This window comes from Tachypleus tridentatus, chromosome 10, assembly GCF_004210375.1.
Source record: "Tachypleus tridentatus isolate NWPU-2018 chromosome 10, ASM421037v1, whole genome shotgun sequence".
Classification (NCBI taxonomy): domain Eukaryota; kingdom Metazoa; phylum Arthropoda; class Merostomata; order Xiphosura; family Limulidae; genus Tachypleus; species Tachypleus tridentatus.
In genome coordinates, this window is record NC_134834.1 from 101,073,337 (window position 1) to 101,096,411 (window position 23,075).

The 23,075-nt window shown below is 36.5% G+C and overlaps 1 protein-coding gene across 4 annotated transcripts in view; it reads left to right on the top strand.

Moving 5' to 3' along the window:
* Window positions 1-22,823, top strand: part of LOC143229964 (eukaryotic translation initiation factor 5-like) — an 80,722-nt gene extending 57,899 nt beyond the window's left edge. For all 4 annotated transcript variants that reach the window (XM_076462859.1, XM_076462856.1, XM_076462858.1 and 1 more), the window contains one exon: window positions 22,322-22,823. In XM_076462859.1, coding sequence (XP_076318974.1) covers window positions 22,322-22,429 — 108 coding nt within the window. In that variant the 3' untranslated portion in view covers window positions 22,430-22,823. The remainder of the gene's footprint in view (window positions 1-22,321) is intronic.
* Window positions 22,824-23,075: the final 252 nt, after the last annotated feature.

The following is a 23,075-nucleotide window of genomic DNA, read 5'->3' on the forward strand; positions in this document are numbered from 1 at the left end:
TTGATATTTCATTTAGATTTAAATACAACTTAGTTACAATGTGTAATGAAGTACGGTAGAATTCTTGTGGTATTGATACAGTGTGTAATGCAGTATAGTAGATTTCTTGTGGTATTGATGCAATGTGTAATGAAGTATAGTAGAATTCTTGTGGTATTGATACAGTGTGTAATGAAGTATAGTAGAATTCTTGTGGTATTGATACACTGTGTAATGAAGTATAGTAGAATTCTTGTGGTATTGATACAGTGTGTAATGCAGTATAGTAGATTTCTTGTGGTATTGATGCAATGTGTAATGAAGTATAGTAGAATTCTTGTGGTATTGATACAGTGTGTAATGCAGTATAGTAGAGTTCTTGTGGTATTGATGCAGTGTGTAATGCAGTATAGTAGAGTTCTTGTGGTATTCATGCAATGTGTAATGCAGTATAGTAGATTTCTTGTGGTATTGATGAAATGTGTAATGAAGTGTAGTAGAGTTCTTGTGGTATTGATGCAATATGTAATAAAGTATAGTAGAGTTCTTGTGGTATTGATTACAGTGTAATGCAGCATAGTAGAGTCCTTGTGGTATTGATGCAGTGTGTAATGAAGTATAGCAGAGTTCTTGTGGTATTGATGCAGTGTGTAACGCAGCATAGTAGAGTTCTTGTGGTATTGATGCAGTGTGTAACGCAGCATAGCAGAGTTCTTGTGGTATTGATGCAGTGTGTAACGCAGCATAGCAGAGTTCCTGTGGAACTGATACAGTGCGTAACGCAGCATAGCAGAGTTCCTTGTGGTATTGATTGCAGTGTGTAACGCAGCATAGTAGAGTTCTTGTGGTATTGATGCAGCGTGTAACGCAGCATAGCAGAGTTCCTGTGGTATTGATGCAGTGCGTAACGCAGCATAGCAGAGTCCCTTGTGGTATTGATGCAGCGTGTAACGCAGCATAGCAGAGTCCCTTGTGGCATTGATGCAGTGCGTAACGCAGCATAGCAGAGTCCTTGTGGAATTGATTACAGTGTGTAACGCAGCATAGCAGAGTCTTGTGGTATTGATGCAGCGCGTAACGCAGCATAGCAGAGTTCTTGTGGTACTGATGCAGTGCGTAACGCAGCATAGCAGAGTTCTTGTGGTATTGATACATGTGCGTAACGCAGCATAGCAGAGTTCCTTGTGGTATTGATGCAGTGCGTAACGCAGCATAGCAGAGTCCCTTGTGGTATTGATGCAGTGCGTAACGCAGCATAGCAGAGTTCTTGTGGTATGATGATGCAGTGTGTAACGCAGCATAGCAGAGTTCCTGTGGTATTGATTTGCAGCGTGTAACGCAGCATAGCAGAGTTCTTGTGGTACTGATGCAGTGTGTAACGCAGCATAGCAGAGTTCTTGTGGTATTGATGCGATGCGTAATAAAGCATAGCAGAGTTCCTTGTGGCATTGATTGCAGTGCGTAACGCAGCATAGCAGAGGTCTTGTGGTATTGATTACAGCGTGTAACGCAGCATAGCAGAGTCTTGTGGTACTGATGCAGTGCGTAACGCAGCATAGCAGAGTCCTTGTGGTATTGATGCAGCGTGTAACGCAGCATAGCAGAGTTCCTTGTGGAACTGATGCAGTGCGTAACGCAGCATAGCAGAGTTCCTTGTGGTATTGATACAGCGTGTAACGCAGCATAGCAGAGTTCTTGTGGTATTGATGCAGTGTGTAACGCAGCATAGCAGAGTCCTTGTGGTATTGATACAGTGTGTAACGCAGCATAGCAGAGTTCCTTGTGGTACTGATGCAGTGTGTAACGCAGCATAGCAGAGTTCCTTGTGGTACTGATGCAGCGCGTAACGCAGCATAGCAGAGTTCTTGTGGTACTGATGCAACGTGTAAAAAAGCATAGCAGAGTTCTTGTGGTACTGATACAGTGTGTAACGCAGCATAGTAGAGAGTCCTTGTGGTATTGATTACAGTGCGTAACGCAGCACAGTAGAGTTCCTGTGGTACTGATTTGCAGTGCGTAACGCAGCACAGCAGAGTTCCTGTGGTATTGATGCAGTGTGTAACGCAGCATAGCAGAGTTCCTTGTGGCATTGACAGCGTGTAACGCAGCATAGCAGAGTTCCTGTGGTATTGATGCAGTGTGTAACGCAGCATCAGAGTCCTTGTGGTATTGATACAGTGTGTAACGCAGCATAGCAGAGTTCCTGTGGTATTGATTACAGTGCGTAACGCAGCATAGCAGAGTTCTTGTGGTATTGATACAGTGTGTAACGCAGCATAGCAGAGTTCTTGTGGTATTGATGCAGTGTGTAACGCAGCATACAGAGTTCCTTGTGGTATTGATGCAGTGTGCAACGCAGCATAGCAAAGTCCCTGTGGTATTGATTTGCGCGTAACGCAGCATAGCAGAGTTCCTGTGGTATTGATGCAGCGTGTAACGCAGCATAGCAGAGTTCTTGTGGTATTGATGCAGTGCGTAACGCAGCATAGTAGAGTCCTTGTGGTATTGACGCAGTGTGTAACGCAGCATAGCAGAGTTCCTGTGGTATTGATGCAGTGCGTAACGCAGCATAGTAGAGTTCTTGTGGTATTGATGCAGCGTGCAACGCAGTATAGCAGAGTTCCTTGTGGTATTGATGCAGCGCGTAACGCAGCATAGCAGAGTTCTTGTGGTATTGATGCGCGTAATGCAGCATAGCAGAGTTCTTGTGGTATTGATGCAGTGTGTAACGCAGTATAGCAGAGTTCCTGTGGTATTGATGCAGCGTGTAACGCAGTATAGTAGAGTTCTTGTGGTATTGATGCTGTGTGTGTAATGCAGCATAGTAGAGTTCTTGTGGTATTGATGCAGTGTGTAACGCAGCATAGTAGAGTTCCTTGTGGTATTGATGCAGTGTGTAACGCAGCATAGTAGAGTTCTTGTGGTATTGATGCAGTGTGTAATGCAGTATAGTAGAGTTCTTGTGGTATTGATGCAGTGTGTAATGCAGTATAGTAGAGTTCTTGTGGTATTGATGCAGTGTGTAATGCAGTATAGTAGAGTTCTTGTGGTATTGATGCAGTGTGTAATGCAGTATAGTAGAGTTCTTGTGGTATTGATGCAGTGTGTAATGCAGTATAGTAGAGTTCTTGTGGTATTGATGCAGTGTGTAATGCAGTATAGTAGAGTTCTTGTGGTATTGATGCAGTGTGTAATGCAGTATAGTAGAATTATTGTGGTATTTACATTGTTATGATTTTTCTTATTTCTCATTTTCCGTGTGAGAAATTTTAAAAGGCTTAGCAACCTATAGCAAACAGTGAATGAGTGCAAAAGTCATATCTGGAAGATATAATTGTTTACTATACTTATTTACTGTTCTTAAGTTTTTAATTAGTAATATATATACATATATAATGTATTAAAAGTGAAATGTGACTATTTTACAAAGTATAGTAGTCCACTAAAACACAGTCAAGACAGGTCACATTTCTAAAAGTCAGTTTTATATTCTTGGGTACAGTAATATTATTACACATGCACTGCATTAGTGCAACGTCTGTGATGTTAGCCAGCAATGGCTGAAAGTTTTGTATAATAAATGTATAATGTTATGAGATTTAAACTAAACCTTTGTGTAATCAAGTTATAATCATTCTAGAAAAACACAACTTATATTTATTTCCTATTTGTTTATCGTGGTTACGAGATCAAGTCTACTGAACAAGTAGAGATTCTGATCTGATAGTGAAAACAACAGATAAAATAAAGATTTATCTTATAAAAATTTGATGATTATCTGGAGGTTATAAAGATGTCACGTGTGAAATTCTGATGAGGTTATAAAGATGTCATGTGTGAAATTCTGATGTATAAAAGTATTTCTAATCCAAAAATAAACAATACTCTGGACAGTTTAAGAGTCAACATTCTGAAAGAAAATCTTTAATTAAAAATCTTAATTGAAAGATATATTTTGTGTAAGAAAGATTCATAATGTTTACTAATAATCTTCAGAATCTGTACATCATCAAAAAGTTTGGATACCTTCATGGTTAGGTGCTGACTTAACTCAAAATGGAAGGGTTAACTTAGTTAAACTCTTCTCAGACATTTGTTTTCAAAGATTGGTTATATTTGCTTTACTCTTTCTAGATAGTTTGTTCAGAAAGATTCGTTAGTGCTGTTGATCTTTTTCTATAAAGGGATTATTAAAAAAGATTGGGTGACATAACTCTTCATAATTAGGGTTTGTTTGAAAGATGCGCTAGTTTTACTGAATTCTTAGGGTGTAATTGTAAAGACTGTATGGTTAACTCATCCTAGATGAGTTTGGCTTGAAAGATTTTGTGAACTCTTTCTACTTGTGTACTTAAACCTAGTTTATATGTTTTTCTATTTTTATTTTATGCTTAATAGGTATGTAATTTTCAAGGTATTGATTATCTAGCATTATTACCTTTGGAAAATAATGTGCAAAAGGTGGTGCCCTCTAATAACACCTCATCAGATTTTCTAATTTAAAAATTAATTTATTGTTATTAACCCACTTGATCAGACACAAGTATTATGTCTAAATATTATTAATTCATTTTAAGTCAAGTATGTGCATTTGTACCCAAACTAACATTATCATGTAAGTTAACCTTTTTAAGGGAATCTGTTGTCCCTCAGCACAAGTCTCATCATTTTACAGTTTCTCTCTCCAACAATAGGTAGCTAAAAGTACACATGTGAAAACCTTTTACAGAATTACTTGTAAACTTAATTAAACTGTATATGAATAAGCTTGGCATAAAAGTGTAGTTGGTAAATCAAATTTCAATACAAGTTTTAAATTTTTAATGTTATAAAGAATTATTTAAAATAAGCTTTAATTTCTCTTATTATGAGAACTGTGACATCTACTGTTGAGGTCTACCACTTCTCTAATTTATCTACCTATCTCTCTGCAATATCAAAGTTTAGGTAAATTACTCACTGTAACATAGATATTACTAATGCAAAGCAGAATTTTTGTAGCTTCCAGTGTTTTGTATACAGGGTCCTAAACTATAAAATCAAACAACTTGCTATGTTCACCTCTCATATCCTCTTTCACAAACTTCTAGTACGTCCTAACCTATAAAATCAAACAACTTATATGTTCCCTCTCATATCCTCTTTCACAAACTTCTAGTACTTCCTAAACTATAAAATCAAACAACTTGCTATGTTCACCTCTCATATCCTCTTTCACAAACTTCTAGTACTTCCTAAACTATAAAATCAAACAACTTGCTATGTTCACCTCTCATATCCTCTTTCACAAACTTCTAGTACTTCCTAAACTATAAAATCAAACAACTTGCTATGTTCATCTTTCACAAACTTCTAGTACTTCCTAAATTATAAAATCAAACAACTTGCTATGTTCATCTTTCACAAACTTCTAGTACTTCCTAAACTATAAAATCAAACAACTTGCTATGTTCATCTTTCACAAACTTCTAGTACTTCCTAAATTATAAAATCAAACAACTTGCTATGTTCATCTTTCACAAACTTCTAGTACTTCCTAAACTATAAAATCAAACAACTTGCTATGTTCATCTTTCACAAACTTCTAGTACTTCCTAAATTATAAAATCAAACAACTTGCTATGTTCATCTTTCACAAACTTCTAGTACTTCCTAAACTATAAAATCAAACAACTTGCTATGTTCATCTTTCACAAACTTCTAGTACTTCCTAAATTATAAAATCAAACAACTTGCTATGTTCATCTTTCACAAACTTCTAGTACTTCCTAACCTATAAAATCAAACAACTTGCTATGTTCATCTTTCACAAACTTCTAGTACTTCCTAACCTATAAAATCAAACAACTTGCTATGTTCATCTTTCACAAACTTCTAGTACTTCCTAAACTATAAAATCAAACAACTTGCTATGTTCATCTTTCACAAACTTCTAGTACTTCCTAAACTATAAAATCAAACAACTTGCTATGTTCATCTTTCACAAACTTCTAGTACTTCCTAAACTATAAAATCAAACAACTTGCTATGTTCATCTTTCACAAACTTCTAGTACTTCCTAAATTATAAAATCAAACAACTTGCTATGTTCATCTTTCACAAACTTCTAGTACTTCCTAAATTATAAAATCAAACAACTTGCTATGTTCATCTTTCACAAACTTCTAGTACTTCCTAAACTATAAAATCAAACAACTTGCTATGTTCATCTTTCACAAACTTCTAGTACTTCCTAACCTATAAAATCAAACAACTTGCTATGTTCATCTTTCACAAACTTCTAGTATTTCCTAAACTATAAAATCAAACAACTTGCTATGTTCATCTTTCACAAACTTCTAGTACTTCCTAAACTATAAAATCAAACAACTTGCTATGTTCACCTCTCATATCCTCTTTCACAAACTTCTAGTACTTCCTAAACTATAAAATCAAACAACTTGCTATGTTCATCTTTCACAAACTTCTAGTACTTCCTAAACTATAAAATCAAACAACTTGCTATGTTCATCTTTCACAAACTTCTAGTACTTCCTAACCTATAAAATCAAACAACTTGCTATGTTCATCTTTCACAAACTTCTAGTACTTCCTAAACTATAAAATCAAACAACTTGCTATGTTCATCTTTCACAAACTTCTAGTACTTCCTAAACTATAAAATCAAACAACTTGCTATGTTCATCTTTCACAAACTTCTAGTACTTCCTAAACTATAAAATCAAACAACTTGCTATGTTCATCTTTCACAAACTTCTAGTACTTCCTAAACTATAAAATCAAACAACTTGTTATGTTCATCTTTCACAAACTTCTAGTACTTCCTAAACTATAAAATCAAACAACTTGCTATGTTCATCTTTCACAAACTTCTAGTACTTCCTAACCTATAAAATCAAACAACTTGCTATGTTCATCTTTCACAAACTTCTAGTACTTCCTAAACTATAAAATCAAACAACTTGCTATGTTCATCTTTCACAAACTTCTAGTATTTTTCTGACACTTTACGTTTCATCGTTTATAACCATGAGAAATGCATAGTTTTAATATGTCAGATGATGTGTTCAGAGTCTGTTTCTCTTCCAGTGGTAATACTGAATTACTTGAAGCCTGTTATGTAGTAGTTAGATACCCAACTAAGTTGAGTTATAGAAGATTGTTTTATGTTCTCAGGTGCATTATTTAAGTAAATAAAATATTTACTGTACCAGTACCATCATTGTACAAAAAATAAATATTGAGCATAAGTTTTATCAAGCCCAACAGAAATAAAAATCAAATCAAACATAACTACTGTATTTCTTGTTTTCATGTACGGTTTTTAGTTATTACCTTTATAGGAATTACAATGTAAAGATTGAAACTTGTTAGGTTAGATTAGGCAAGATAAACAAAATTCTTTGAGATGTGCTTATGTCATTCACTGATGTTATATGAGCTATGTATTCAGTGATTTATAACTTGGGTCACACATTATATGCAGTTGAAAGGACAATGAAACAATAAATATAAACAGATGTAAATTGTTAGGAGCTTTAAGTTATTTAAAATAAACAGTTCTTGTTACAGGCAGCAATAATTCTAGAAGAAAAATTTGGTAGATTTAGATTATTTTAATTATTTGTTAAGATGAGTGTAGAATCAGGATACAGAAAATAACAGTTAAAATAGTTTCAAATCAAGTGAATCTTTGTAGAATCAGGATACAGAAAATAACAGTTAAAATAGTTTCTCAAATCAAGTGAATCTTTGTAGAATCAGGATACAGAAAATAACAGTTAAAATAGTTTCTCAAATCAAGTGAATCTTTGTAGAATCAGGATACAGAAAATAACAGTTAAAATAGTTTCTCAAATCAAGTGAATCTTTGTAGAATCAGGATACAGAAAATAACAGTTAAAATAGTTTCTCAAATCAAGTGAATCTTTGTAGAATCAGGATACAGAAAATAACAGTTAAAATAGTTTCTCAAATCAAGTGAATCTTTGTAGAATCAGGATAATAACAGTTAAAATAGTTTCTCAAATCAAGTGAATCTTTGTAGAATCAGGATACAGAAAATAACAGTTAAAATAGTTTCTCAAATCAAGTGAATCTTTGTAGAATCAGGATAATAACAGTTAAAATAGTTTCTCAAATCAAGTGAATCTTTGTAGAATCAGGATAATAACAGTTAAAATAGTTTCTCAAATCAAGTGAATCTTTGTAGAATCAGGATAATAACAGTTAAAATAGTTTCTCAAATCAAGTGAATCTTTGTAGAATCAGGATACAGAAAATAACAGTTAAAATAGTTTCTCAAATCAAGTGAATCTTTGTAGAATCAGGATACAGAAAATAACAGTTAAAATAGTTTCTCAAATCAAGTGAATCTTTGTAGAATCAGGATACAGAAAATAACAGTTAAAATAGTTTCTCAAATCAAGTGAATCTTTGTAGAATCAGGATACAGAAAATAACAGTTAAAATAGTTTCTCAAATCAAGTGAATCTTTGTAGAATCAGGATAATAACAGTTAAAATAGTTTCTCAAATCAAGTGAATCTTTGTAGAATCAGGATACAGAAAATAACAGTTAAAATAGTTTCTCAAATCAAGTGAATCTTTGTAGAATCAGGATACAGAAAATAACAGTTAAAAAATAGTTTCTCAAATCAAGTGAATCTTTGTAGAATCAGGATACAGAAAATAACAGTTAAAATAGTTTCTCAAATCAAGTGAATCTTTGTAGAATCAGGATACAGAAAATAACAGTTAAAATAGTTTCTCAAATCAAGTGAATCTTTGTAGAATCAGGATAATAACAGTTAAAATAGTTTCTCAAATCAAGTGAATCTTTGTAGAATCAGGATAATAACAGTTAAAATAGTTTCTCAAATCAAGTGAATCTTTGTAGAATCAGGATAATAACAGTTAAAATAGTTTCTCAAATCAAGTGAATCTTTGTAGAATCAGGATACAGAAAATAACAGTTAAAATAGTTTCTCAAATCAAGTGAATCTTTGTAGAATCAGGATACAGAAAATAACAGTTAAAATAGTTTCTCAAATCAAGTGAATCTTTGTAGAATCAGGATAATAACAGTTAAAATAGTTTCTCAAATCAAGTGAATCTTTGTAGAATCAGGATAATAACAGTTAAAATAGTTTCTCAAATCAAGTGAATCTTTGTAGAATCAGGATACAGAAAATAACAGTTAAAACACTGACAAAAACTGTTCAGTATTTATTTAGGCACATTTAGAAATTATACATATGAAATTTTTAAATAAGAAGTGTTGTTAATCTTAACATGAAAATCACCTTGTATTTAGGTGTTGAATTGAATTTTGTCATACTACTGCAAATAGTAATAAATCACCCAGCAGGAGTACAGAGAGTTTAGAGTGATAAAAGTTATGGCTGCATAACCCAGTGTCTAACTACATATGTTTCTCATGTCTTACTTGAGGCAGAACTGTGTTTTTCAACTAACCTTTTTTCTATATAACTTGACAAGCTCTTAATTTTTACATTTTCTGAACTTTTGTTGACAAATCTATAATAAAAGCTGTCCATAAAAAACAGGAAAGTTAACAGTTGAGGGTAGAGGTCTTTTGTTTCAGAAGATGGCTGTTATTAACCTTACTATTTTCATGTAATTATCCAAAAAATAATTTATTATCTACCTTTCAAATGTACATTTTAAAACATAAATGGTAAAACACAATTCTAAAATTATAAAACCAGGATAATTAGTTTATCTAGAAATATGTTTAAAATTTTATTTCCTACTTGCTTCAATCTTGTACATAAATTCTGTTACTTATCAGAACACCTACCTTCTATCTTATACATAAATTCTGTTACTTATCAGAACACCTGCCTTCTGTCTTGTACATAAATTTTGTTACTTACCAGAACACCTGCCTTCTCTCTCGCACATAAATTCTGTTACTTTCCAGAACACCTGCCTTCTGTCTCGTACACAAATTCTGTTACTTTCCAGAACACCTGCCTTCTTTCTCGTACACAAATTCTGTTACTTGCCAGAACACCTGCCTTCTATCTTGCACACAAATTCTGTTCCTTACCAGAACACCTGCCTTTTATCTTGTAGATAAATTTTGTTACCAGAACACTGCCTTCCGTCTTGTAGATAAATTCTGTTCCTTACCAGAACACCTGTCTTCTATCTTGTAGATAAATTCTGTTACTAGAACACCTGCCTTCTATCTTGTAGATAAATTCTGTTACTAGAACACCTGCCTTCTATCTTGTAGATAAATTCTGTTACTAGAACACCTGCCTTCTGTCTTGTACATAAATTCTCTTACTTTCCAGAACACCTGCCTTCTATCTTGTAGATAAATTCTGTTACCAGAACACCTGCCTTCTATCTTGTAGATAAATTCTGTTACTAGAACACATGCCTTCTGTCTTGTACATAAATTCTGTTACTTTCCAGAACACCTGCCTTCTATCTTGTAGATAAATTCTGTTACCAGAACACCTGCCTTCTGTCTTGTAGATAAATTCTGTTACTTACCAGAACACCTGCCTTCTGTCTTGTACATAAATTCTGTTCCTTACCAGAACACCTGCCTTCTATCTTGTAGATAAATTCTGTTCCTTACCAGAACACCTGCCTTCTATCTTGTAGATAAATTCTGTTACCAGAACACCTGCTTTCCGTCTTGTAGATAAATTCTGTTACCAGAACACCTGCCTTTTGTCTTGTACATAAATTCTGTTACTTACCAGAACACCTGCCTTCTGTCTTGTACATAAATTCTGTTACTTTCCAGAACACCTGCCTTCTGTCTCGTACATAAATTCTGTTACTTTCCAGAACACCTGCCTTCTGTCTCGTACATAAATTCTGTTACTTTCCAGAACACCTGCCTTCTGTCTCGTACACAAATTCTGTTACTTTCCAGAACACCTGCCTTCTGTCTCGTACACAAATTCTGTTACTTACCAAAACACCTGCCTTTTGTCTCGTACACAAATTCTGTTCCTTACCAGAATACCTGCCTTCTATCTTGTAGATAAATTCTGTTACCAGAACACCTGCCATCTGTCTTGTACATAAATTTTGTTACTTACCAGAACACCTGCCTTCTGTCTTGTAGATAAATTCTGTTACCAGAACACCTGCCTTCCGTCTTGTGGATAAATTCTGTTCCTTACCAGAACACCTTTTTTCTGTCTCGTACATAAATTCTGTTACTTTCCAGAACACCTGCCTTCTGTCTCGTACACAAATTCTGTTACTTACCAGAACACCTGCCTTCTGTCTCGTACACAAATTCTGTTACTTTCCAGAACACCTGCCTTCTGTCTCGTACACAAATTCTGTTCCTTACCAGAACACCTGCCTTCTATCTTGTAGATAAATTCTGTTACTTTCCAGAACACCTGCCTTCTGTCTCGTACACAAATTCTGTTACTTTCCAGAACACCTGCCTTCTGTCTCATACACAAATTCTGTTACTTACCAAAACACCTGCCTTTTGTCTCGTACACAAATTCTGTTCCTTACCAGAATACCTGCCTTCTATCTTGTAGATAAATTCTGTTACCAGAACACCTGCCATCTGTCTTGTACATAAATTTTGTTACTTTCCAGAACACCTGCCTTCTATCTTGTAGATAAATTCTGTTACCAGAACACCTGCCTTCCATCTTGTAGATAAATTCTGTTCCTTACCAGAACACCTGCCTTCTATCTTGTAGATAAATTCTGTTACTTTCCAGAACACCTGCCTTCTATCTTGTAGATATATTCTGTTACCAGAACACCTGCCTTCCGTCTTGTACATAAATTCTGTTCCTTACCAGAACACCTGCCTTCTCTCTTGTAGATAAATTCTGTTACTAGAACACCTGCCTTCTGTCTTGTACATAAATTCTGTTACTTACCAGAACACCTGCCTTCTGTCTTGTACATAAATTTTGTTACTTTCCAGAACACCTGCCTTCTCTCTCGCACATAAATTCTGTTACTTTCCAGAACACCTGCCTTCTGTCTCGTACACAAATTCTGTTACTTTCCAGAACACCTGCCTTCTTTCTCGTACACAAATTCTGTTACTTGCCAGAACACCTGCCTTTTATCTTGTAGATAAATTTTGTTACCAGAACACTGCCTTCCGTCTTGTAGATAAATTCTATTCCTTACCAGAACACCTGTCTTCTATCTTGTAGATAAATTCTGTTACTAGAACACCTGCCTTCTATCTTGTAGATAAATTCTGTTACTAGAACACCTGCCTTCTATCTTGTAGATAAATTCTGTTACTAGAAAACCTGCCTTCTGTCTTGTACATAAATTCTGTTACTTTCCAGAACACCTGCCTTCTATCTTGTAGATAAATTCTGTTACCAGAACACCTGCCTTCTATCTTGTAGATAAATTCTGTTACTAGAACACATGCCTTCTGTCTTGTACATAAATTCTGTTACTTTCCAGAACACCTGCCTTCTATCTTGTAGATAAATTCTGTTACCAGAACACCTGCCTTCTGTCTTGTACATAAATTCTGTTACTTTCCAGAACACCTGCCTTCTGTCTCGTACACAAATTCTGTTACTTTCCAGAACACCTGCCTTCTGTCTCGTACACAAATTCTGTTACTTTCCAGAACACCTGCCTTCTGTCTCGTACACAAATTCTGTTCCTTACCAGAACACCTGCCTTCTGTCTCGTACACAAATTCTGTTCCTTACCAGAACACCTGCCTTCTATCTTGTAGATAAATTCTGTTACCAGAACACCTGCCTTCTGTCTTGTAGATAAATTCTGTTACCAGAACACCTGCCTTCTGTCTTGTAGATAAATTCTGTTACCAGAACACCTGCCTTCTGTCTTGTAGATAAATTCTGTTACCAGAACACCTGCCTTCTGTCTTGTACATAAATTCTGTTACTTACCAGAACACTTGCCTTCTGTCTTGTACATAAGTTCTGTTACTTACCAGAACACCTGCCTTCTATCTTGTAGATAAATTCTGTTACCAGAACACCTGCCTTCTGTCTTGTAGATAAATTCTGTTACTTACCAGAACACCTGCCTTCTGTCTTGTAGATAAATTCTGTTACTTACCAGAACACCTGCCTTCTGTCTTGTACATAAATTCTGTTACTTACCAGAACACCTGCCTTCTATCTTGTAGATAAATTCTGTTACCAGAACACCTGCCTTCTATCTTGTAGATAAATTCTGTTACTTACCAGAACACCTGCCTCTCTGTCTTGTACGCCATAAATTTGTTACTTACCAGAACACCTGCCTTCTGTCTTGTACATAAATTCTGTTACTTACCAGAACACCTGCCTTCTGTCTTGTACATAAATTCTGTTACTTTCCAGAACACCTGCCTTCTGTCTTGTACATAAATTCTGTTACTTTCCAGAACACCTGCTTTCTGTCTTGTAGATAAATTCTGTTACTTACCAGAACACCTGCCTTCTGTCTTGTAGATAAATTCTGTTACCAGAACACCTGCCTTCTATCTTGTAGATAAATTCTGTTACCAGAACACCTGCCTTCCGTCTTGTAGATAAATTCTGTTACCAGAACACCTGCCTTCCGTCTTGTGGATAAATTCTGTTCCTTACCAGAACACCTGCCTTCTGTCTTGTACATAAATTCTGTTACTTTCCAGAACACCTGCCTTCTATCTTGTAGATAAATTCTGTTACCAGAACACCTGCCTTCCGTCTTGTGGATAAATTCTGTTCCTTACCAGAACACCTTCCTTCTGTCGTCTGCATATAAATTCTGTTACTTTCCAGAACACCTGCCTTCTGTCTCGTACACAAATTCTGTTACTTTCCAGAACACCTGCCTTCTGTCTCGTACATAAATTCTCTTATTTTCCAGAACACCTGCCTTCTGTCTCGTACACAAATTCTGTTACTTACCAGAACACCTGCCTTCTGTCTCGTACACAAATTCTGTTACTTTCCAGAACACCTGCCTTCTGTCTCGTACACAAATTCTGTTACTTGCCAGAACACCTGCCTTCTGTCTCGTACACAAATTCTGTTACTTACCAGAACACCTGCGTTCTATCTTGTAGATAAATTCTGTTACCAGAACACCTGCCTTCCGTCTTGTAGATAAATTCTGTTCCTTACCAGAACACCTGCCTTCTATCTTGTAGATAAATTCTGTTACTAGAACACCTGCCTTCTGTCTTGTACATAAATTCTGTTACTTTCCAGAACACCTGCCTTCTATCTTGTAGATAAATTCTGTTACCAGAACACCTGCCTTCCGTCTTGTAGATAAATTCTGTTCCTTACCAGAACACCTGCCTTCCGTCTTGTAGATAAATTTTGTTACTAGAACACCTGCCTTCTATCTTGTAGATAAATTCTGTTACTAGAACACCTGCCTTCTGTCTTGTACATAAATTCTGTTACTTTCCAGAACACCTGCCTTCCGTCTTGTAGATAAATTCTGTTCCTTACCAGAACACCTGCCTTCTCTCTTGTAGATAAATTCTGTTACCAGAACACCTGCTTTCCGTCTTGTAGATAAATTCTGTTACCAGAACACCTGCCTTCTATCTTGTAGATAAATTCTGTTACTAGAACACCTGCCTTTTGTCTTGTACATAAATTCTGTTACTTACCAGAACACCTGCCTTCTGTCTTGTACATAAATTTTGTTACTTTCCAGAACACCTGCCTCTCTGTCTCCTGACATAAATTCTGTTACTTTCCAGAACACCTGCCTTCTGTCTCAGACATAAATTCTGTTACTTTCCAGAACACCTGCCTTCTGTCTCGTACACAAATTCTGTTACTTTCCAGAACACCTGCCTTCTGTCTCGTACACAAATTCTGTTACTTACCAAAACACCTGCCTTTTGTCTCGTACACAAATTCTGTTCCTTACCAGAACACCTGCCTTCTATCTTGTAGATAAATTCTGTTACCAGAACACCTGCCATCTGTCTTGTCATAAATTCTGTAACTTACCAGAACACCTGCCTTCTGTCTTGTACATAAATTCTGTTACTTTCCAGAACACCTGCCTTCTATCTTGTAGATAAATTCTGTTACCAGAACACCTGCCTTCCGTCTTGTGGATAAATTCTGTTCCTTACCAGAACACCTTCCTTCTGTCTCGTACATAAATTCTGTTACTTTCCAGAACACCTGCCTTCTGTCTCGTACACAAATTCTGTTACTTACCAGAACACCTGCCTTCTGTCTCGTACACAAATTCTGTTACTTACCAGAACACCTGCCTTCTGTCTCGTACACAAATTCTGTTACTTTCCAGAACACCTGCCTTCTGTCTCGTACACAAATTCTGTTCCTTACCAGAACACCTGCCTTCTATCTTGTAGATAAATTCTGTTACCAGAACACCTGCCTTTTGTCTTGTAGATAAATTCTGTTACCAGAACACCTGCCTTCTGTCTTGTAGATAAATTCTGTTACCAGAACACCTGCCTTCTGTCTTGTACATAAATTCTGTTACTTACCAGAACACTTGCCTTCTGTCTTGTACATAAGTTCTGTTACTTACCAGAACACCTGCCTTCTATCTTGTAGATAAATTCTGTTACCAGAACACCTGCCTTCTATCTTGTAGATAAGTTCTCTTACTTACCAGAACACCTGCCTTCTGTCTTGTACATAAATTTTGTTACTTACCAGAACACCTGCCTTCTATCTTGTAGATAAATTCTGTTACCAGAACACCTGCCTTCTATCTTGTAGATAAATTCTGTTACCAGAACACCTGCCTTCTATCTTGTAGATAAATTCTGTTACTTACCAGAACACCTGCCTTCTGTCTTGTACATAAATTCTGTTACCTTACCAGAACACCTGCCTTCTGTCTTGTACATAAATTCTGTTACTTACCAGAACACCTGCCTTCTGTCTTGTACATAAATTCCGTTACTTTCAGAACACCTGCCTTCTGTCTTGAACATAATTCTGTTACTTTCCAGAACACCTGCCTTTTGTCTTGTACATAAATTCTGTTACTTTCAGAACACCTGCCTTCTGTCTTGTACATAAATTCTGTTACTTTCCAGAACACCTGCCTTCTGTCTTGTACATAAATTCTGTTACTTTCCAGAACACCTGCTTTCTGTCTTGTACATAAATTCTGTTACTTTCCAGAACACCTGCTTTCTGTCTTGTAGATAAATTCTGTTACCAGAACACCTGCCTTCTATCTTGTAGATAAATTCTGTTACTTACCAGAACACCTGCCTTCTGTCTTGTACATAAATTCTGTTACTTACCAGAACACCTGCCTTCTGTCTTGTACATAAATTCTGTTACTTACCAGAACACCTGCCTTCTGTCTTGTACATAAATTCCGTTACTTTCCAGAACACCTGCCTTCTGTCTTGAACATAAATTCTGTTACTTTCCAGAACACCTGCCTTTTGTCTTGTACATAAATTCTGTTACTTTCCAGAACACCTGCCTTCTGTCTTGTACATAAATTCTGTTACTTTCCAGAACACCTGCCTTCTGTCTTGTACATAAATTCTGTTACTTTCCAGAACACCTGCTTTCTGTCTTGTACATAAATTCTGTTACTTTCCAGAACACCTGCTTTCTGTCTTGTAGATAAATTCTGTTACCAGAACACCTGCCTTCTATCTTGTAGATAAATTCTGTTTCCAGAACACCTGCCTTCCATCTTGTACATAAATTCTGTTACTTTCCAGAACACCTGCCTTCTCTCTTGTAGATAAATTCTGTTACCAGAACACCTGCCTTCCGTCTTGTGGATAAATTCTGTTCCTTACAAGAACACCTGCCTTCTATCTTGTAGATAAATTCTGTTACTAGAACACCTGCCTTCTGTCTTGTACATAAATTCTGTTACTTTCCAGAACACCTGCCTTCTCTCTTGTAGATAAATTCTGTTACCAGAACACCTGCCTTCCGTTTTGTGGATAAATTCTGTTCCTTACCAGAACACCTGCCTTCCGTCTTGTGGATAAATTCTGTTCCTTACCAGAACACCTTCCTTCTGTCTTGTACATAAATTCTGTTACTTTCCAGAACACCTGCCTTCTGTCTCGTACACAAATTCTGTTACTTTCCAGAACACCTGCCTTCTGTCTCGTACATAAATTCTCTTATTTTCCAGAACACCTGCCTTCTATCTTGTAGATAAATTCTGTTACTAGAACACCTGCCTTTTGTCTTGTACATAAATTCTGTTACTTACCAGAACACCTGCCTTCTGTCTTGTACATAAATTCTGTTACTTTCCAGAACACTTGCCTTCTGTCTCGTACATAAATTCTGTTACTTTCCAGAACACCTGCCTTCTGTCTCGTACATAAATTCTGTTACTTTCCAGAACACCTGCCTTCTGTCTCGTACACAAATTCTGTTACTTTCCAGAACACCTGCCTTCTGTCTCGTACACAAATTCTGTTACTTTCCAGAACACCTGCCTTCTGTCTCGTACACAAATTCTGTTACTTACCAAAACACCTGCCTTTTGTCTCGTACACAAATTCTGTTGCTTACCAGAACACCTGCCTTCTATCTTGTAGATAAATTCTGTTACCAGAACACCTGCCATCTGTCTTGTACATAAATTCTGTAACTTACCAGAACACCTGCCTTCTGTCTTGTACATAAATTCTGTTACTTTCCAGAACACCTGCCTTCTATCTTGTAGATAAATTCTGTTACCAGAACACCTGCCTTAAGATCTTGTGGATAAATTCTGTTCCTTACCAGAACACCTTCCTTCTGTCTGTGTACACATAAATTCTGTTACTTTCCAGGAACACCTGCCTTCTGTCTGGGTACATAAATTCTGTTACTTACCAGAACACCTGCCTTCTGTCTGGGTACTAATTCTGTTACTTTCCAGAACACCTGCCTTCTGTCTCGTATACAAATTCTGTTCCTTACCAGAACACCTGCCTTCTATCTTGTAGATAAATTCTGTTACCAGAACACCTGCCTTCTGTCTTGTAGATAAATTCTGTTACCAGAACACCTGCCTTCTGTCTTGTAGATAAATTCTGTTACTTGGAACACCTGCCTTCTGTCTTGAACATAAATTCTGTTACTTACCAGAACACTTGCCTTCTGTCTTGTACATAAGTTCTGTTACTTACCAGAACACCTGCCTTCTATCTTGTAGATAAATTCTGTTACCAGAACACCTGCCTTCTATCTTGTAGATAAATTCTGTTACTTACCAGAACACCTGCCTTCTGTCTTGTACATAAATTTTGTTACTTACCAGAACACCTGCCTTCTATCTTGTAGATAAATTCTGTTACCAGAACACCTGCCTTCTATCTTGTAGATAAATTCTGTTACTTACCAGAACACCTGCCTTCTGTCTTGTACATAAATTCTGTTACTTACCAGAACACCTGCCTTCTGTCTTGTACATAAATTCTGTTACTTACCAGAACACCTGCCTTCTGTCTTGTACATAGGATTCCGTTGCTTTCCAGAACACCTGCCTTCTGTCTTGAACATAATTCTGTTGCTTTCCAGAACACCTGCCTTCTGTCTTGTACATAAATTCTGTTACTTTCCAGAACACCTGCCTTCTGTCTTGTACATAAATTCTGTTACTTTCCAGAACACCTGCCTTCTGTCTTGTACATAAATTCTGTTACTTTCCAGAACACCTGCTTTCTGTCTTGTACATAAATTCTGTTACTTTCCAGAACACCTGCTTTCTGTCTTGTAGATAAATTCTGTTACCAGAACACCTGCCTTCTATCTTGTAGATAAATTCTGTTACCAGAACACCTGCCTTCTATCTTGTAGATAAATTCTGTTACCAGAACACCTGCCTTCCGTCTTGTACATAAATTCTGTTACTTTCCAGAACACCTGCCTTCTCTCTTGTAGATAAATTCTGTTACCAGAACACCTGCCTTCCGGCTTGTGGATAAATTCTGTTCCTTTCAAGAACACCTGCCTTCTATCTTGTAGATAAATTCTGTTACTAGAACACCTGCCTTCTGTCTTGTACATAAATTCTGTTACTTTCCAGAACACCTGCCTTCTCTCTTGTAGATAAATTCTGTTACCAGAACACCTGCCTTCCGTCTTGTGGATAAATTCTGTTCCTTACCAGAACACCTGCCTTCCGTCTTGTGGATAAATTCTGTTCCTTACCAGAACACCTGCCTTCTGTCTTGTACATAAATTCTGTTACTTTCCAGAACACCTGCCTTCTATCTTGTAGATAAATTCTGTTACCAGAACACCTGCCTTCCGTCTTGTGGATAAATTGTGTTCCTTACCAGAACACCTTCCTTCTGTCTCGTACATAAATTCTGTTACTTTCCAGAACACCTGCCTTCTGTCTCGTACACAAATTCTGTTACTTTTCAGAACACCTGCCTTCTGTCTCGTACATAAATTCTCTTATTTTCCAGAACACCTGCCTTCTGTCTCGTAGACAAATTCTGTTACTTACCAGAACACCTGCCTTCTGTCTCGTACACAAATTCTGTTACTTTCCAGAACACCTGCCTTCTGTCTTGTAGATAAATTCTGTTACCAGAACACCTGCCTTTTGTCTTGTAGATAAATTCTGTTACCAGAACACCTGCCTTCCGTCTTGTAGATAAATTCTGTTCCTTACCAGAACACCTGCCTTCTCTCTTGTAGATAAATTCTGTTACTAGAACACCTGCCTTCTGTCTTGTACATAAATTCTGTTACTTTCCAGAACACCTGCCTTCTATCTTGTAGATAAATTCTGTTACCAGAACACCTGCCTTCCGTCTTGTAGATAAATTCTGTTCCTTACCAGAACACCTGCCTTCTGTCTTGTAGATAAATTCTGTTACCAGAACACCTGCCTTCTATCTTGTAGATAAATTCTGTTACTAGAACACCTGCCTTCTATCTTGTAGATAAATTCTGTTACTAGAACACCTGCCTTCTGTCTTGTACATAAATTCTGTTACTTTCCAGAACACCTGCCTTCCGTCTTGTAGATAAATTCTGTTCCTTACCAGAACACCTGCCTTCTGTCTTGTAGATAAATTCTGTTACCAGAACACCTGCCTTCCGTCTTGTAGATAAATTCTGTTACCAGAACACCTGCCTTCTATCTTGTAGATAAATTCTGTTACTAGAACACCTGCCTTTTGTCTTGTACATAAATTCTGTTACTTACCAGAACACCTGCCTTCTGTCTTGTACATAAATTTTGTTACTTTCCAGAACACCTGCCTTCTGTCTTGTAGATAAATTCTGTTACCAGAACACCTGCCTTTTGTCTTGTAGATAAATTCTGTGACTAACCAGAACACCTGCCTTCTATCTTGTAGATAAATTCTGTTACCAGAATACTTGCCATCTATCTTGTACATAAATTCTGTTACTTTCCAGAACACCTGCTTTCTGTCTTGTAGATAAATTCTGTTACTTACCAGAACACCTGCCTTCTGTCTTGTACATAAATTCTGTTCCTTACCAGAACACCTGCCTTCTATCTTGTAGATAAATTCTGTTACCAGAACACCTGCCTTCCGTCTTGTAGATAAATTCTGTTCCTTACAAGAACACCTGCCTTCTATCTTGTAGATAAATTCTGTTACTAGAACACCTGCCTTCTGTCTTGTACATAAATTCTGTTACTTTCCAGAACACCTGCCTTCTGTCTTGTAGATAAATTCTGTTACCAGAACACCTGCCTTCCGTCTTGTGGATAAATTCTGTTCCTTACCAGAACACCTGCCTTCTGTCTTGTACATAAATTCTGTTACTTTCCAGAACACCTGCCTTCTATGTTGTAGATAAATTCTGTTACCAGAACACCTGCCTTCCGTCTTGTGGATAAATTCTGTTCCTTACCAGAACACCTTGCCTTCTGTCTCGGTGCATAAATTCTGTTGCTTTCCAGAACACCTGCCTTTTGTCTGGTACACAAATTCTGTTGCTTTCCAGAACACCTGCCTTCTGTCTCGTACATAAATTCTCTTATTTTCCAGAACACCTGCCTTCTGTCTGGTAACACAAATTCTGTTCCTTACCAGAACACCTGCCTTCTGTCTGTACACAAATTCTGTTACTTTCCAGAACACCTGCCTTCTGTCTCGTACACAAATTCTGTTCCTTACCAGAACACCTGCCTTCTATCTTGTAGATAAATTCTGTTACCAGAACACCTGCTTTCCGTCTTGTAGATAAATTCTGTTACCAGAACACCTGCCTTCTATCTTGTAGATAAATTCTGTTACTAGAACACCTGCCTTCTATCTTGTAGATAAATTCTGTTACCAGAACACCTGCTTTCCGTCTTGTAGATAAATTCTGTTACCAGAACACCTGCCTTCTATCTTGTAGATAAATTCTGTTACTAGAACACCTGCCTTCTATCTTGTAGATAAATTCTGTTACTAGAACACCTGCCTTTTGTCTTGTACATAAATTCTGTTACTTATCAGAACACCTGCCTTCTGTCTCGTACATAAATTCTGTTACTTTCCAGAACACCTGCCTTCTGTCTCGTACATAAATTCTGTTACTTTCCAGAACACCTGCCTTCTGTCTCGTACATAAATTCTGTTACTTTCCAGAACACCTGCCTTCTGTCTCGTACATAAATTCTGTTACTTTCCAGAACACCTGCCTTCTGTCTCGTACACAAATTCTGTTACTTTCCAGAACACCTGACTTCTGTCTCGTACACAAATTCTGTTACTTTCCAGAACACCTGCTTTCTGTCTCGTACACAAATTCTGTTACTTACCAAAACACCTGCCTTTTATCTCGTACACAAATTCTGTTCCTTACCAGAACACCTGCCTTCTATCTTGTAGATAAATTCTGTTACCAGAACACCTGCCTTTTGTCTTGTAGATAAATTCTGTTACCAGAACACCTGCCTTTTGTCTTGTAGATAAATTCTGTTACCAGAACACCTGCCTTCTGTCTTGTACATAAATTCTGTTACTTACCAGAACACCTGCCTTCTGTCTTGTACATAAATTCTGTTACTTACCAAAACACCTGCCTTCTATCTTGCACACAAATTCTGTTCCTTACCAGAACACCTGCCTTCTGTCTTGTACATAAATACTGTTACTTACCAGAACACCTGCCTTCTGTCTTGTACATAAATACTGTTACTTACCAGAACACCTACCTTTTATCTTGTATGTAAATTCTGTGACTAACCAGAACACCTGCCTTCTATCTTGTAGATAAATTCTGTTACCAGAACACCTGCTAGATGTCATGAGATATGTGTCTGTAGCAGACATTTTTAAGTGATAAAATTGTTATAGTAATACAAATGTTAATTTTGTGTTAGTATTGAAGTGTATGTTTATAGTGGTAACAAGTTTTCTTTTTCCTGCTAAGGTGGTTTATTCGGATGGTCTCATCAGCACAACAATTCAAGAGGTGAAAGAAAAACCTAAAGTTGTTGAAGAATCTGATCTTGGTGACCTAGATATTGATGATATTTGAAATTCCATTTACTCCACCTTAAATGTATTTCATACAGAACTTTCAGATGGCAGCACAAACCTTATCAGTAATAGCTTTTATTCAGTTATTGTTACCTGGCTAAGAAAATATTTTCTATTGTTGAATGAGGCTTATATGGTTTTTAAAATCTGTATTATCTGAAATAATATGGTATTGTTGGTATTGGTCTATTAAAGATAATGAATAAATATTTTACCTGTTTGAAGCTATTTGATGAAGTTGTAACATTGTATAAGTGTATCTTAGTATTGTCTGTTACCAGCCAATTGAGTCATTCACCTGAAATATACAAGTTCTAAGATGTATCCAGAAATTTTAATTTGAAATTACGTTTATTTTAGAAGTACATAAATTTTATCAGTAGCTTTACTTTGTGTGTGATTACTGTTGTGAATTAAGCACACATATTTACATCACATCCAAAATGTTATTACCAAGTGTTTAATCCCTTCAGTAGTCTATCTTTCAATGAGATTAGCACACGTTCTAATACTAAGTAGTAGTTGTCTCTTTGCATAATGAGAGTTGTGTATGTTAATGAATTTGTACAGTATTATTCAATATATGTTGAGAAATGCTGTAAAACAACATTCGAATCAAGCATGGTGTAGTGGAACATGCTTGC